General features: G+C 34.6%; 3 protein-coding genes across 3 annotated transcripts; all 3 read right to left on the bottom strand.

Annotated features, from left to right (window-relative positions):
• Positions 1-518: 518 nt before the first annotated feature.
• Positions 519-1,258, bottom strand: LOC133804198 (ureide permease 3-like). The gene is made up of 2 exons (XM_062242357.1): positions 1,031-1,258; positions 519-671 (listed from the first exon to the last, which is right to left on the bottom strand). Exons 1-2 carry the CDS (start codon positions 1,201-1,203, stop codon positions 557-559), a joined length of 288 nt encoding a protein of 95 aa, XP_062098341.1. The 5' UTR covers positions 1,204-1,258; the 3' UTR covers positions 519-556.
• A 2,212-nt stretch (positions 1,259-3,470) lies between these two features.
• LOC133805670 (uncharacterized) lies at positions 3,471-5,176 on the bottom strand. Its single transcript, XM_062243838.1, has 5 exons — positions 5,166-5,176; positions 4,458-4,529; positions 4,050-4,107; positions 3,902-3,958; positions 3,471-3,794 (listed from the first exon to the last, which is right to left on the bottom strand). Exons 1-5 carry the CDS (start codon positions 5,174-5,176, stop codon positions 3,471-3,473), a joined length of 522 nt encoding a protein of 173 aa, XP_062099822.1.
• A 73-nt stretch (positions 5,177-5,249) lies between these two features.
• Positions 5,250-6,941, bottom strand: LOC133805671 (zinc finger CCCH domain-containing protein 66-like). Its single transcript, XM_062243839.1, has 3 exons — positions 6,897-6,941; positions 6,204-6,728; positions 5,250-5,441 (listed from the first exon to the last, which is right to left on the bottom strand). The coding sequence occupies exons 1-3, from the start codon at positions 6,939-6,941 to the stop codon at positions 5,289-5,291; spliced, it is 723 nt and encodes a 240-aa protein (XP_062099823.1). The 3' UTR covers positions 5,250-5,288.
• Between the last annotated feature and the right edge of the window lie 7,001 nt (positions 6,942-13,942).

Genomic DNA, 13,942 nt, shown 5'->3' on the forward strand with positions numbered 1-13,942 from the left:
ATACTACACTTTAGTATAACACATTTTTTGTGTTATACTACACTTTAGTATAACACATTATTTGTGTTATATAATGAAGTTTGCATAACAAAATTCTTTACTTATAAAAAGTGTTATTGTAATAGATATTATAACACATTTTTCGTATTATTTTAATATTTAGATAAGTTTAAATTCTCATTATATATTCATTTATATAACACTAATTTATTCTATTATATTTTTATTTTTTTTATATAATTAAAATTAACTTTCTAATATATACTAGCATCATCAAATGAACTTGATTTTCAAATAACAAATAGTAAAAACATTCAACATTATATTAACAATCCACAAATTAGTTTAAAACATTCAACACTGCCATCAACAACAAAATGTTCTTAAAGTATTCAAGTAGTCTTAAATATTCAACATATAAGCCTTGAATGATGATTTCGGTAAGTCCAGCACAGGGTAGTAAAGGAATGTGAAGTGAGGATTATAGCAAGGACAAATCAAGATACTGAGAAGTAAAAGAATGCAGTGTAGACAACCAAGTGAGGAACCCCATCTTTCAATGTATGCCATTGATCATTTGTTCCCAAGTTGAATGCTGGTGAGAATAGAGAAAAGCAAACACCAGCAAAGAAACATATGGACAGTCCAATGAGAGTGCTTTTCCCAAACACCTGTAGCAAGAGTTATAATTATTAAATGTGATAGAGAATCTGAGATGTTTGGATTTGAATGTCAGGTGATGAACGTCCAAATATTTTTGTGTAGTATTTTTGCAACACAAGATTATCACTTTTCATCTAAATGTGAGAATTTTAATTGATTTTCCATACTAAAAATTATTGTCTTTTACAGTGCCATCTATAATGGTACAGCTAGTTTTATGCTCATTCTCATTATCCTTAAGTGCACCATCAAACAAAACAATTAAGTAAAAATTGCATCACTCAACAAGCTCGATGATTTAGTTTTAAAAATGAATAAAAACAAGATAATTCTTTGATAACCTTAACATTTAATGAATGAAACATACCCCTCTTTAGATGAAAAACCTTCAAGCTTTTCTTTATTATCAGCTGCATTAGATGAGTGGACAGTAGAAGCAAGGCAAACTGCAACCAAGAAGCAGCCAACACCAGGGAAAAGGATCTCGGCTCTATTAATTCTATTGTCTAAAAAGTAATTCGAGGTTGTTCCTGTCACCATTAAAGATCGCAACAGAAGCAAAAAATTCAGTATCTACAAGAGCAACACAGACAAATATCAACATTTAGAAATGGTCAGAGAGAGAGAGAGAATGAAAGAAAGGACCTATGACAACTGTTATGCTTGTAGTGATCACTTCTATGATTGATAAGCCAACAAAAGCCCAAGCACACTGAGTTGAGAGATTTCCAAGGCTAAGTACCACCCCTCCTGCCATTGCAACCATCACAGAAGGCCAATTATCCTGCACCAATCACCCTAACATGAATCGAAACCAAATACATACAATACAATACAACTCCATTATGGCAAACAGATGAAATTTTCATTATGCTGTGTTCCTTATCACTGGTCTCTCCAAATAGCACCACATTTATCAAAGAGAATAGAGAATGAATGAAATAAACTTTATCTAAATATATGCAAGTGTTGAATATTTGTGATTCAACACTTGTAATGAGCTAAAAAATATAATCAATACTGAATTAATCATGAGAAGGAGCAGCCAAAAGAATTATATAAAAAAAGAAGAGGAAAAACAAAAAAGAATGGATTCTAGACATGTCTCATAATAATTGGACCTTTTTATTAAACTTCATGGAGACAAGACTGTCACAATAAAATTGTCTAGCAATATTTTTATGGCAAACAGATGAAATTTTCATTATGCTGTGTTCCTGCAGAAGGTTGATGACTGATGAGGCTATATTATCCCATATATTTTTTTTTTCTTTCATTGCTATAGTTTAATCCCTCAAATGCTACCAACTTTTTTCATTATGTACTTGTACTAATCATATTTCTTGGAAGTATTTTGCTGAACATAAGCATCTTAATCTTTTAATTCATGATCAAAATCATAATCAAAGTGTCCAACTAAGATACATGTAATAATCATGATCAAATTATATTCCCATTTATAACACAGTCACAAGAAGAATATAAGAAAAGCACACCCACAAGTCAATGTGGAGCAAATAAGTCAAAGGAACACAGTCACAAACACTTGATACTATATTGAGGATTAACACACAAACAAAAAGATTTGAATGCTTAGTTAATCATTTAATTGTAAACAAAGAAAAAAAAAAGACTTATTCCACATACGGTCATGTGTATAAGGAAAATTATTCAAGTGAAATCAAGAAACTCACCCAAATCATGAGATCATACATAAGCATACAAACAACAAATATAAAACATAGAAAGATTTTTTAAACTAATTCATATTACTCCATACTACTACAGTCCATATAAATTACAAAATTATACGGTATAACCTTGCATAAATTTCCCACTGTCTCATTTAGGATGGAGATCTTCTTGCAATGGTAGTAGATGGAGAGTTTCTAGCAGGTATTGCTGCAGAACCCAATGACTCTATAAAAAAAAATCAGTGTGTATAAAAAGATTAGCATATTTGATATAAGAAATAGAGTAAATGATAAATACCCATAAGGTCCTTGGACTAGGCCAAGTGAGCCCAACCTCCATTGTTAAACAACCAAGCTCCATGAAAATAAAAAATAAAAATCCCATGTCCTAAGATCTAAATGGGTAATGTTGTAAATATGTAAAAAGGATAAGTTAAACAAAAAAAATACACATCTAATCAACACTTAAATTGATAACTCCAACAAACATTCAGGAAAAAAAGAAGAAGAAAGCAGAAATTGCTGCCAAATTCAATTAAAAAACAGTATCTTATTTTTTAATAAACTATTTTCAATCAATATATGTATATATTTAAATATATGTGTGAGTGTGTAAGCTTGAAATATAATTATATATGTGGTGGAGAGCTCTCAAGAGCCATCCACCATAAAGATAACATGAATAGAATTCTTAAATGTTGTTAAAAAATTGTACTATTGAAGAACCCACCGTGTCACATGAAATATAAATCAGTTTCACAGTCATTAGGAGAAAAGTATCCAGTACATATTTAAAAGAAAAAAACATCACTTAAATGATAAAAATAAATATGACAAGGGAAAGGGTGATTACTATTTTCATCACTGAAACATGATTCTTAAGCTATTTCTTAATAGTTCTCCTACTTGTTTTAGACAAACGTATCACATAGTTTCACATCCATCAAAAAGCAACCACCAAATAATTTTTTCATAAAAAAAAGGATCATTCAAGCAAAAAAGTAACAGATTGAAGTCATATAAAGGATAAAGTACATTAATAAAACCAGAGTTTGCAAGCAGAAGCAACTAATGTCAAATGCAAACTAAAATCTTTGAATAGACTCCCAATCTTCAAAACTTAGTATCATCGCTACCCTTTAAATAAGCATGGAAATGAGTAGAATTTCTGGTACAATAATAACTTACTCGGAAAATAGCAGCAGACCTTGACAGAAATGGCAGATGTTCTGGATATCGACTTTTTCCACTTAAAATTCGCCATTGAATATCATCCTCTGCTCCATCAATAAACAATCCTTTATCTCCATGCTTCTTAAGTATGATATGTGATAATGAAGCTGGAACAATCTTGGGTCCAAGTGATACCGAATTTTGTAGAGCTATATGAATCCTACTGCAGTCATCACAGCAAAACCACTTGTCTTTTGGGAGTTCCTGCAGTTAGATACACAAAACATAGTAAGAAGATACCAAAATTTAATATAGAGATCCATATATACAAAATAAGTAGCACAAAATCTAATCTAACATCTCTAACTTACTTTTAAATCGCACAGTCCACTTCTACGCAAGCAGCCAACATGAAATTCCTTCTCACACTGAAACATAAGAGAACATTACTATCTTGCAAAGAAAAATAACAAGACAATGTAAGCATATATAATAAAGAAGACAACACAAAATCCATACTTGGTCACACAGCATGACAGTTCGCTCATCAAATTTAGCTGAACTGAAATCGTGGGCCCTAACAAGTCAAAAGAAATCATTAATAACTTAGCAAGAACAATCAATAAAAAATTACACGCAGTCACACAGCATAGCAGAAAGTGGGGAAAAAAAGGCATTCACAATATATAGGCAAATTCAAATCCTCTGTGCTATAAATATCTCAGTCAATCATTATTTTGAGCATTATACCAAAAGCTTCAAAATGTAACTTCCAATAATTTGTTTTTCAGAATATAGACAACTTGTCCTTTTTTTCACCTAAAATCATTATAAAATTCAAGGTCAAACAAAAAAAGTAGAGCAACTGACCTGCACACAACGCAACCACCAATTTCAATTTCAGGTGCCTTAACGACTCATGTCCACCTGATTACTATTGGTCTTGAAATGCTGGACGGTTCTCCAGCAGCTGTCTTCCTACCAGAATCACACTTATCTCTACAATTTGGACAATACCAATTGGTCTTGAAATGCTGGACGGTTGGCCAGAAGAGAGAGCTGGGAAGAGAAGGCAACAACAAAGAACGAGAGAGAAAGAATAGGTAGGAAGATTTGGAGAGAGATGCATGAGAGGAGGGTCGTATAGAGAACAGGGAGCTGTGCAGATGGTGATAGATGGAGAGATGGAGGAAAGAGGAGCTAGGATAAAGAGTGTTTAGCGAAAGAAAAGAAAGAGAAAAAAAATTGAGATATTAGGGAAATTTGGGAAAGTAAAAACACAGTTTTAATTTGTAGCTGAAAATTTTATATAGCTGAAAACAGGATGGTAAGGACTCCATGCAAGAAACAAAATGTGTTGCTGCTATTAGAAGCAATCAAAAGGGGGTGACAAATATAATTTTAAAAAATTAATAAAAATGGAGTACTGAGAGCTTAATGAGAACTTGTATATGAGAAAGGACTAAAGATTAAGCAATAGAATTCAATAAAAAGAAAGTGAGATAAAAATAAAATAAGAGTGTACATGCTTTAAATTCATCCTTAAAATACTCACTAGTAGCATCAAAGAAATAAAAGTTAATTAAATCTCGGTACTTCAAAAAGTAACAGATAAGTTTCTTAGTATGAAAGTACCTGATACCCATTCCACTCTGGATTTTCTGAAGGAACCCCTTAAGTTGGGGAAAGCATCATTGGCATAAAGGGAGCAATCTCATTCAAAGATCTTGGTGAAGACCAAGATGGTAGAGTTGATTGTCATGCACCTTGTAAAGAGACAGGTCTACCATTACCATATCCTGCAGAAGTGCCACTTCCTGCCGCATCTGTTGGATCAGGATGATTAAACCTGCAGTTTCCTCCATACTTACAGGAGCCAGTTCGCATGTAATATGGACATTCTTTCTCACCCTGCGATATAAACCACATAAGATGACCACAAGCAACTATTGCAGCTTTTATATGTTGAAAGGTTAAAATATAGACAGAACAATGATGTTATACCACTTGGATTGGAAGACCAACAAAGTTAAACTCTAGAACTGGTGCTAATGGTGCTGCAGAAGTCTTTCCTCTAGTGTGGTTATATTTACGCGCTTTTCCAAATTTACATCCCCCTGACCTCAAATAATACTGCAAGAAGCTCAAGATTTTATAGCACCATAAATCTATTATTATTCCAAAAGACACATTGCAGTCAAATATGTGGTATTAAAAGAGAGTAAAAAAATCTCCTGAAATCTTATAATATATAACTTTTAACATTCAAATAATCAGAATGAATCAAATGAAAAAAATTCACAAAACAAGAGAAAAAGATCAAATTATAATATCTAGAATTGTTCTAATTATAAAAACCTTACTTTTTGACTGCCTTTCTCCATGCCAAGAGCAAACAATACAGCAAAACGAGTGTCTCTAATGTTATCCATAGCCAGCAAAATTCCCCCAACAAAACCCACCAACCATAACACAACCCAACAAAGAAGTACATCATATATATAGATACAAATATCGGAAAAGGTAAAAGAAAAAAAGACACTACATAGATAAAGACCCACAAAGATAAAGACAACGCATACACAAACAGCTTCATTTTGTGGTGAAGTATTGATATAAAATTATATGGGTAAGAATTGAAGAATTAGAAGAAAAAGAAGAAAAAAAAAATACCTGATTGCTTCTTTTTCTAACTGGGTGATTAAACTTGCAATTGGATCCAAACTTCCACGTTCCAGTCTTGAGGTAAAATGAGCAATCTTCAGCTTCAGGCCTCACTGGATACTGATACTTTCGAATACCACCACCATGCCCGTTCTTCTTATCCATCTCACTGCTACCATTATTTACTTCACTGCCATTTTCAATCTCATTTCCACTCTTATTCTCTCCCACTCCACCATCTTCATCATCGTTCTCTTCTACTTCTCTCTTCCTATCCTCATCATCATCATCATCATCATCCTCATCCTCATTTTCATTCTCGTTCTCACTCCCATTCCCATACCCATACCCATACCCATACCCATCCTCATTCACATTCTCATTTCCATCATCACTTCCATTCCGTCTCCCCATTTCTTCTCCACTCAAATCCCTGTCAACAACCTTTTGCTCATCCTTCGCTTCTTCGTTTTCTTCTTCTTTTTCTTCTTTCTTCTCCTCCAAATCCGATTTCAGAACCGACTCTTCCTCACTCTCTTTCAATTCCAAACTCGCAAGCTCATGATGAATAAAAGCTCCGCTTACCTCCTCTTACTTCTCCTTCTCGACCACCCCATGAGCTTAAGCTAATCGAACCAAACAAAATGAGAATAATAATAAATAAAGAAAGGTGATAAATAAGCTAAGAGTGAAAGAACTGACCGTAAGGGCCTCCCTCATGGCGATCGGAGTGTTGGCTGCTGCCATGGTTGCTCAGATTGTATGAGTTGAACAATTTTTGCCTTGGAAACACAGTCGATGATGGTAGGCGATAGAAAATTGTTTAGAGTTTTGGAAATAAAAAAGTAGAGGCAAATGAAAAAGTAAAAAGTAGAAGATAACTTTACTAATACGCGGGGCTCCAAAATTTGTTACCGCCAATTTTTTTTCCCACCTATTATTTTATTATTTGATGTATCATAATACTTTTTCAATACTATTATATTCATATGTTATGGAAAGGGGTATTTGGTGTAGTGCATGGAGGTTGGTGAAATTTGAAATTCAAAGGGTATCTCAAACTCTATAAATAGGAGTCTAATGCTCACTTGTAAGACACAACAATTTTTATCCACTAGAGCACTTGGCTAGAAATTCACCATAGAGGCTTGTTTATTCCAAAAAACTATTTCTTTTATAAGAGTTCCCTTAGTGCTTCAGATAGGGGGAAATAAGCTTTTGGACAAAGGTTGTAAACTGTAACGCCCTACGTCACTATGACTGCTTCTTGGAATGACGACTGGCCCTACAAACCAACACAAGTCTTTCCAGCATGCTTTGTCCTCACTCGCACGCTTCCTGGGAAAACTTCCCAGGAGGTCACCCATCTTGAGATTACTCCAGATCAAGCACGCTTAACTTTGGAGCTCTCAAGTGCTGGGCTACCGAAAGAAGCTGCATCTTGTTGATATAGGTAGTACCCATCAATCAATTTAAGTCCTCTTCAACTGTGTAGTCACATACGTACACAGTCTCAGAATCATCACACTTGACCTTCCCCAGGTGATGTGGGATTGCACAGCTTTTACCCGATCTTTCCCTCTGCGGATCACGGGATTCTGACTGTCACATAAACCTTGTTCAAGTTGGTGATCCCCAATGCTCTTCACTTTGGTTGTGTGAGAGTTTTTGTTCATTGTTCTTTTTCTTTTTCTTTTCTATAATTACTTTTTATCTTCTTCTCTTATTCTCGATTCACTCTTTTACTTGTATTTTTTGTTTTGGAGTTGTAATCTCCTCTACATCTTTTCTTCTACTACTTCTAGTTTATTTATATCATTTTGTCATAGAGTTGTATTTTCTATTACTATCTTCCTCTACCATTTTCTATATTTACATGTATCTTTTGTTATAGAGTTGTAATCTTATTTAATAAATCTAGTTGTCTTTTGTATTATTTGCTTAGAGTTGTAAGAGTTTTTTTACCATTTCCATTGAGGCAAAATTAAATATCTCTAACATTCAAAAGCTTATCCCTTGTTTGTTTCAATGGATGATGAGCCCATCAAGATCATGAACCAAGATTTAGTGAGGTTGGATAGGTTTGATGGATCCAATTTCACTAGGTGGCAAGACAAGGTGAGATTCCTCTTGACCACTCTCAACATCACCTACATCCTAGAGTCCACCCTTGAACCTCTCCCGGAGCCATTCGACAAAGACACTCTCGAGGAGGTGGAGAAAAGAAGGAAGAGAGAGGAGGACAATCTTCTTTGTACGGGTCATATTCTCAACGCCCTATTCGATAGGCTCTATGACCTCTATACCGAGACTAAGTCGACAAAGGAGATTTGGGATGCACTTGAGACAATTTCAAGGAAATAGAGAAAAGTACCAAAAAGTTTTTGATTTCAAATTTCTTGGTGATAGACCTATTCTTCCTCAAATTCATGAGCTTTAAATAATTGTTAACAAATTGAAAGTTTTGAAGATTTAGCTTCTCGATGCCTTTCAAGTTGGTGCAATACTGGAAAAATTACCACCAACTTGGAGGAGCTATATGAAAAGAATCCTTCATAAAAATGAGGATTATTCTTTGGAGGAAATCCAAAAACATATTCCGATCGAGGAGGAATCGATATGTAGAGACAAACTTCTGGAGGGGTCTACGAGACTTCCAAAGCAAATGTGGTGTCACAACTAAAACATCCCAATAATAAAGGGAAAGGCAAGAAGGGTAATGAGACATCTTTGGGTCCAAAAACCAACCCAAACAAGTTTAAGAGCGAGAAAGGTCCTTGCTTTGTGTGTGGGAAAATGGTCACTATGCTAGAGAGTGTAGGCATAGAAAAGACCAACAAGGACCTAAGGTGAATGCAACTTAAGAGGACAATATAGTTGCTGCCCTTAGTGTGGTGAATGCGGTCCAAGGCAAGGTGAAAGGGTGGTGGTGTGACACATGTGCCACTGTCTATGTCACCTATGACAAATCATTGTTCAAGACCTTTGAAGAGTCAAAGAGCAACCATGAGATTCAAATGGGCAATGAGGGCAAATCCAAGGTACTTGGCAAAGGTACCATTGAAGTGTTTTTCACCTCTGGCAAGAAAGTCACATTAGTGAATGTATTTTATGTTCCCGAAATGGGTAGAAATTTGGTAAGTGGAGATTTGCTTGGCAAGCCCAGCATTAATGTCATTTTTGAGTCTGGTAAACTTTTTCTTACAAAGTCCAATGTATTTTTGGGAAATGGGTACTCTTGTGAGGGTATGATTAAGTTGTGCACCAATGATGTAACTTTCAATGTTATCAATAAAAATGCTAATTCCGCTTATATTGTTGAGTATGCCTCTTTATTTTTATGGCATCTTAGACTATCTCATATAGGTTTTTCAACCATGAAAAGGGTAGTAAAATGTGAAACATGTCACTAAAGGTTTTTTAGGACTATCATTGCGAGTCCTAAAAAAGTTTTTAGGACTCGCGGGGTGCGAGTTTTTAGGACTCGCAACACGAGTCCTAAAAAATCTGGTTGAGTGCCTTTAATTAAGCTTTTAGGTTAAGTGCCTTTAAGTAATTTTTTAGCGAGTCCTAAAAAAATGTTTTTAGGACTTGTAACACAAGTCCTAAAAAATCGGGTTAAGTGCCTTTAAGTAATTTTTTAGAACTCGCTTTGCATGCCCTTAAAAGTAATTTTTTTTTAAAAAAAAAAATGCAGCTACAATTTTCATTTTGATTTAAAAATATATATCTCTTTGAGTGTCGAAAATGTATTAAAAGAAATTTGAAAAGAAAATACTAAAAAAACAGCAAAAAATTTTTGTGAAAGAAATTTAAAATTTCTAAACATGTATTGTAATTAGCTAGCTATAACATCATTCATTTTGCTCTAACCAATTGTAAAAATGACATCGCCCATTCTTCTCGAACTTCGTCAATTTCTTGAGTAGTATATGGTTTGTTGGAGGTGAACTGAAAAAAAAAGAAACAAAACTTTAATTAGAATTATATTAGTGGTAATAAATTCAAAGCATATACAAAAATTATACTAGATTAATATTATGTAGTTGTATATTGTTTGTTACCTGTTTTGACAAGAAATGTTTGATATGAGGGGCATTGATAAGTACATTCTTCATCATCCTCATAACGTAATATCCGTAGTCGATATTGTTTGGTTGTTTACGACACTATATTAAGATTGATAATACATGTACAATTCTTAGTATTAAATATCTTAAACATCTTTACATATACATAAACTATACAAATAGAAACATACCGTAGGTTGGAAATACATTACTCCCGATGAGCGTTTATTGATCTTTTGATGTGCTTTCATTCTTTCTGTGAAATACATCTCAAATGCATCATAGATGGTCTCCTTGATGGCTGTCCTGTTATCTAATGGTGCATTGAGAGGATCGAGAAAACAAAAATAATGCCAATTGGGATATAATAAAAATAACATCCAATACTCCCTGTTGAAAGAATAAGTATTACAAAGTTGTTAACTTTAAATTCTATTTGTTTGTATCAATGAAAAGTATATTAATTAAACTTACCCATGGTTATAAGGCATAACTATCCAATCATGCTTTTTAGACGTGCAATATAACATCCTATCACATAAAGCTTGAGCATGACTATATGCATGAGTCACGGAAGTAGAAACCTTATTCGGATTCATAAACAACAACGATCCTCTCTTTTCCTCGTCTAATAATAGTGTCTGGTACAAAATCCTACCAATAAATATAATTAATTAAAAGAAAACTAAATAGTTGATGAAATAAAATCCTCACAATAAATATTATTAACTTCATATAGAGCATACCTCATGTAGAAGACAATACATGATTGTCCAATCATCTCATTTCTACAAAATTCAAGTATTTCATCCCGAAATAGAGCAAAGTATTCACAAGCATGACCAAACACATCAAAGTCAATGGACACTTCAACGACATAATCATGTTTAGGCCAATCATTGACGATTTCATATACTTGTCTTAACTTAGGCGACAATGGAGATGGTTGTTGCACCTCTTGTGACAATGACTCCTTAGGGGCTCGTTTTGGAACTAGTTTTTGAGTTTGTTGTGCTAATGGTAGAGAAGTTTTTTTTCCAGCTTGCTTTCCTTTTTTTTTCACGACCTCCTAATAAACCCATAACAAATAATTAATAATGGAATAAGTAAATAAAATTTAATAGTCTTAAAAGAATTACCTGTGTCGCTCCATTGAAGATGACTAGCGACTTGGGGCAATGTATCAAACTCCCAATAGCTTGTTTGACTGTATAAATCTCACTGTTAGGGATCGGGTTAACAAGTAGAGCATCAGGTTGGTCAGCAAACTCAATTGCACTGCGGTGTTTTTCTCCATGGATGTCTAAGCTACTAGTAACTAGAATGTATCTCCTACCAACGATGTTGGTGATAGAGCCTAATGCAAATTTGCATTCAATCATTTTATCCTGCACATATTTAGATATGTATAAATATGTTATACAAGTTCACAAATTTAGATTTTAAAAAGATAAAGCTATAGCTGATTTGAGCCAGGAGTGGGGATAAACATAGGTGCCTCTTCTGGTTGTGGGGGCGGTGGTGCTAGAGGTTGATGCTGCGATTTCGGTGATGCCTGATGAGATGGTGTCACCTGATCTATGGGTGATCCATAGTTTGGCACTAACGCATGAGAAGATCCTCCAAGCCACTATGTTGTCCTTTCATCTTTTCCATAAATTGTCGCATCATTTCCTCTTGTCTTTTGATCATTTCCTGTTGTTGTTTCATTATTTCTTCTCGTTGACGGTTTTTTTTCTTCCATCATTGCAAATCGAGCCTCAACTGAGGAAGCCTCAAATTCTTTTCCCTTTTTCTTACTAGATAGTGGGGTTTTCCAGAATTGGCTAGGCGTTACACCGAGCCCAATACCCCTCACTCGCCCTCTGTTCTCAGGGGTGTCTAATGCCTTAGTAAGCACATCCTTAGACCCATCAGGTTCAAATTTTCCATCACTCATGAGCTTAGTATAGTACTCCTGCAAACAAAATATAGAAATATAGTTATTCTCATTAAAAATAAGTAATCCAACCATATAAAATGTAGTGCACTTAATATGTTGCGAGCTACGCTTGTTGCCTCGGTACCAACCGGCTCACCCTTTTTGTTAGAATGTCCCACCAACCACAACTGTGACCTGTCGATTTCAGACACCTCGAGTCCAAAATTTTGTTGTTGCAGCCTTTCCAGTGCCAACAAATACCCACCTCGTGACATATGATGGTCGTGTTTGTTTTTTTTTCGACGATCTTGATGTATTTTTCTTCCAATCATCAGTCATGCGCGAAACACAGAACTCATCCCATTCTGTTTTAGTGATCAACTGTGAGTAACCTCTTGGCATTTTGAACGTTTTGATGGTCGGATTTGCATCAAGCACATCATAGATGCATACCTTAGTCAGATAGGATTTGAATGATCTCCATCGTTTTGTCGCCCTTGACATAATTTTTCTTTTTGCTTTATAGTCTATGTCAATTGTAGCCTACAATTGAAAATAATACATATCGTTAGTCTACATTAAAAATACAAACAACACATATTATAGTGATAGAGAAAATACCTTAATGATTTCCCAAAAATTTTCTTTGTCTGATTTAGGGACTTTATCCCAACTCGCGTGTGTGATTGAAGCACACCTCTTTATAGTTGATCCGATCATTGATCATAATTTTGATCTCATTGTACCGATCACTTGTCCATATTCATTGAACTTGATCAGTACCTTAACACCTTCACTTCGCATCTTGGCTATGTTGGGCATGGTACATAGTCCCCTAATATATCTCACATGCACTATAGCATTATCATCATTCTCCTCTTGACCAACATTATTTTCAAGTCCTGGAAGTGGACAATCATCATCAAAACCTCCTGGATCAGCCATGGAAATATCTGAAAAGGAAACGATCCAACCTTTAGAAGAAAAAAAAAACAAGTCAACATTTATCATAGTATATGATCAACCTATACACCGTCACCATCAAAACGCAAATAAACATCATCGTCATCTACACCATCATCAATAGGGTATTCGGTAAGCTGTGGTTCGGGAATTGTGACAGGTTGTTGAAGGAGTGGTAAGTCATGTACATCATTCTCTCTGTCTCCCCAATCTATCAGTTGAGTAGGAACCACGACTGACCTTTGCTTGTCTGATGGATCATTCACATAAAAAAACTAGTTTGGCTTGTGTTGCCATTATGAAACGGTCATTTTTGTGCCCAATTCGATTTAAATCAATTGATGTAAAACCTAAATCATCAACCTTTACTCCCTTGTCACTTTTCACCCAATCACATAAGAAGACTGACACTCTAGTTGTAGTATAATCTAATTCCCAAATTTCTTGGATTACTCCATAAAATGTCATATCACACTCTACATGATTTTTGTCCTTTGAACTAGAGATTTGCACAGTTTTTGCTACAATAAAAACTCCACTATTCTGTGTGGTTCTTACATTATCTCGTTCCAAAGTATTGAATTGAGCACTGTTGATGATGTATGATGGGTACTTAAACACATTCAAAGAAGGACCACGAGAAATCCACTTAACTATGTCCGACACATGGCTCGATGTGTGGGTCACTTCAATTGCAACCTTTGTTAAAAACAAAAAATGAAATAATAATTAATAACATGTCATTAAATCAAAACAAAAGATTTAAAATTATTTACTCAAATCAATACCTTGTT

The sequence above is a fragment of the Humulus lupulus genome, chromosome X (genome assembly GCF_963169125.1).
Source record: "Humulus lupulus chromosome X, drHumLupu1.1, whole genome shotgun sequence".
Lineage (NCBI taxonomy): Eukaryota > Viridiplantae > Streptophyta > Magnoliopsida > Rosales > Cannabaceae > Humulus > Humulus lupulus.

What these genes read in the sequence shown, in the direction of transcription:
- LOC133804198 (XM_062242357.1), bottom strand. Translation starts at nt 1,203, where the DNA reads ATGGTGACAGGAACAACCTCGAATTACTTTTTAGACAATAGAATTAAT. An exon ending in GGTTTTTCATCTAAAGAGGG is followed by an intron (nt 672 to 1,030) that starts GTATGTTTCATT and finishes CTCTTGCTACAG; the next exon opens with GTGTTTGGGAAAAGCACTCT.
- LOC133805670 (XM_062243838.1), bottom strand. An exon ending in TCAAGACCAATAGTAATCAG is followed by an intron (nt 4,108 to 4,457) that starts GTGGACATGAGT and finishes TTGACTTGTTAG; the next exon opens with GGCCCACGATTTCAGTTCAG. An exon ending in GTGGACTGTGCGATTTAAAA is followed by an intron (nt 3,795 to 3,901) that starts GTAAGTTAGAGA and finishes ATCTAACTGCAG; the next exon opens with GAACTCCCAAAAGACAAGTG.
- LOC133805671 (XM_062243839.1), bottom strand. Translation starts at nt 6,941, where the DNA reads ATGGCAGCAGCCAACACTCCGATCGCCATGAGGGAGGCCCTTACG. An exon ending in CCATGAGGGAGGCCCTTACG is followed by an intron (nt 6,729 to 6,896) that starts GTCAGTTCTTTC and finishes GAATTGAAAGAG; the next exon opens with AGTGAGGAAGAGTCGGTTCT. An exon ending in TTAGAAAAAGAAGCAATCAG is followed by an intron (nt 5,442 to 6,203) that starts GTATTTTTTTTT and finishes TTTATATCGCAG; the next exon opens with GGTGAGAAAGAATGTCCATA.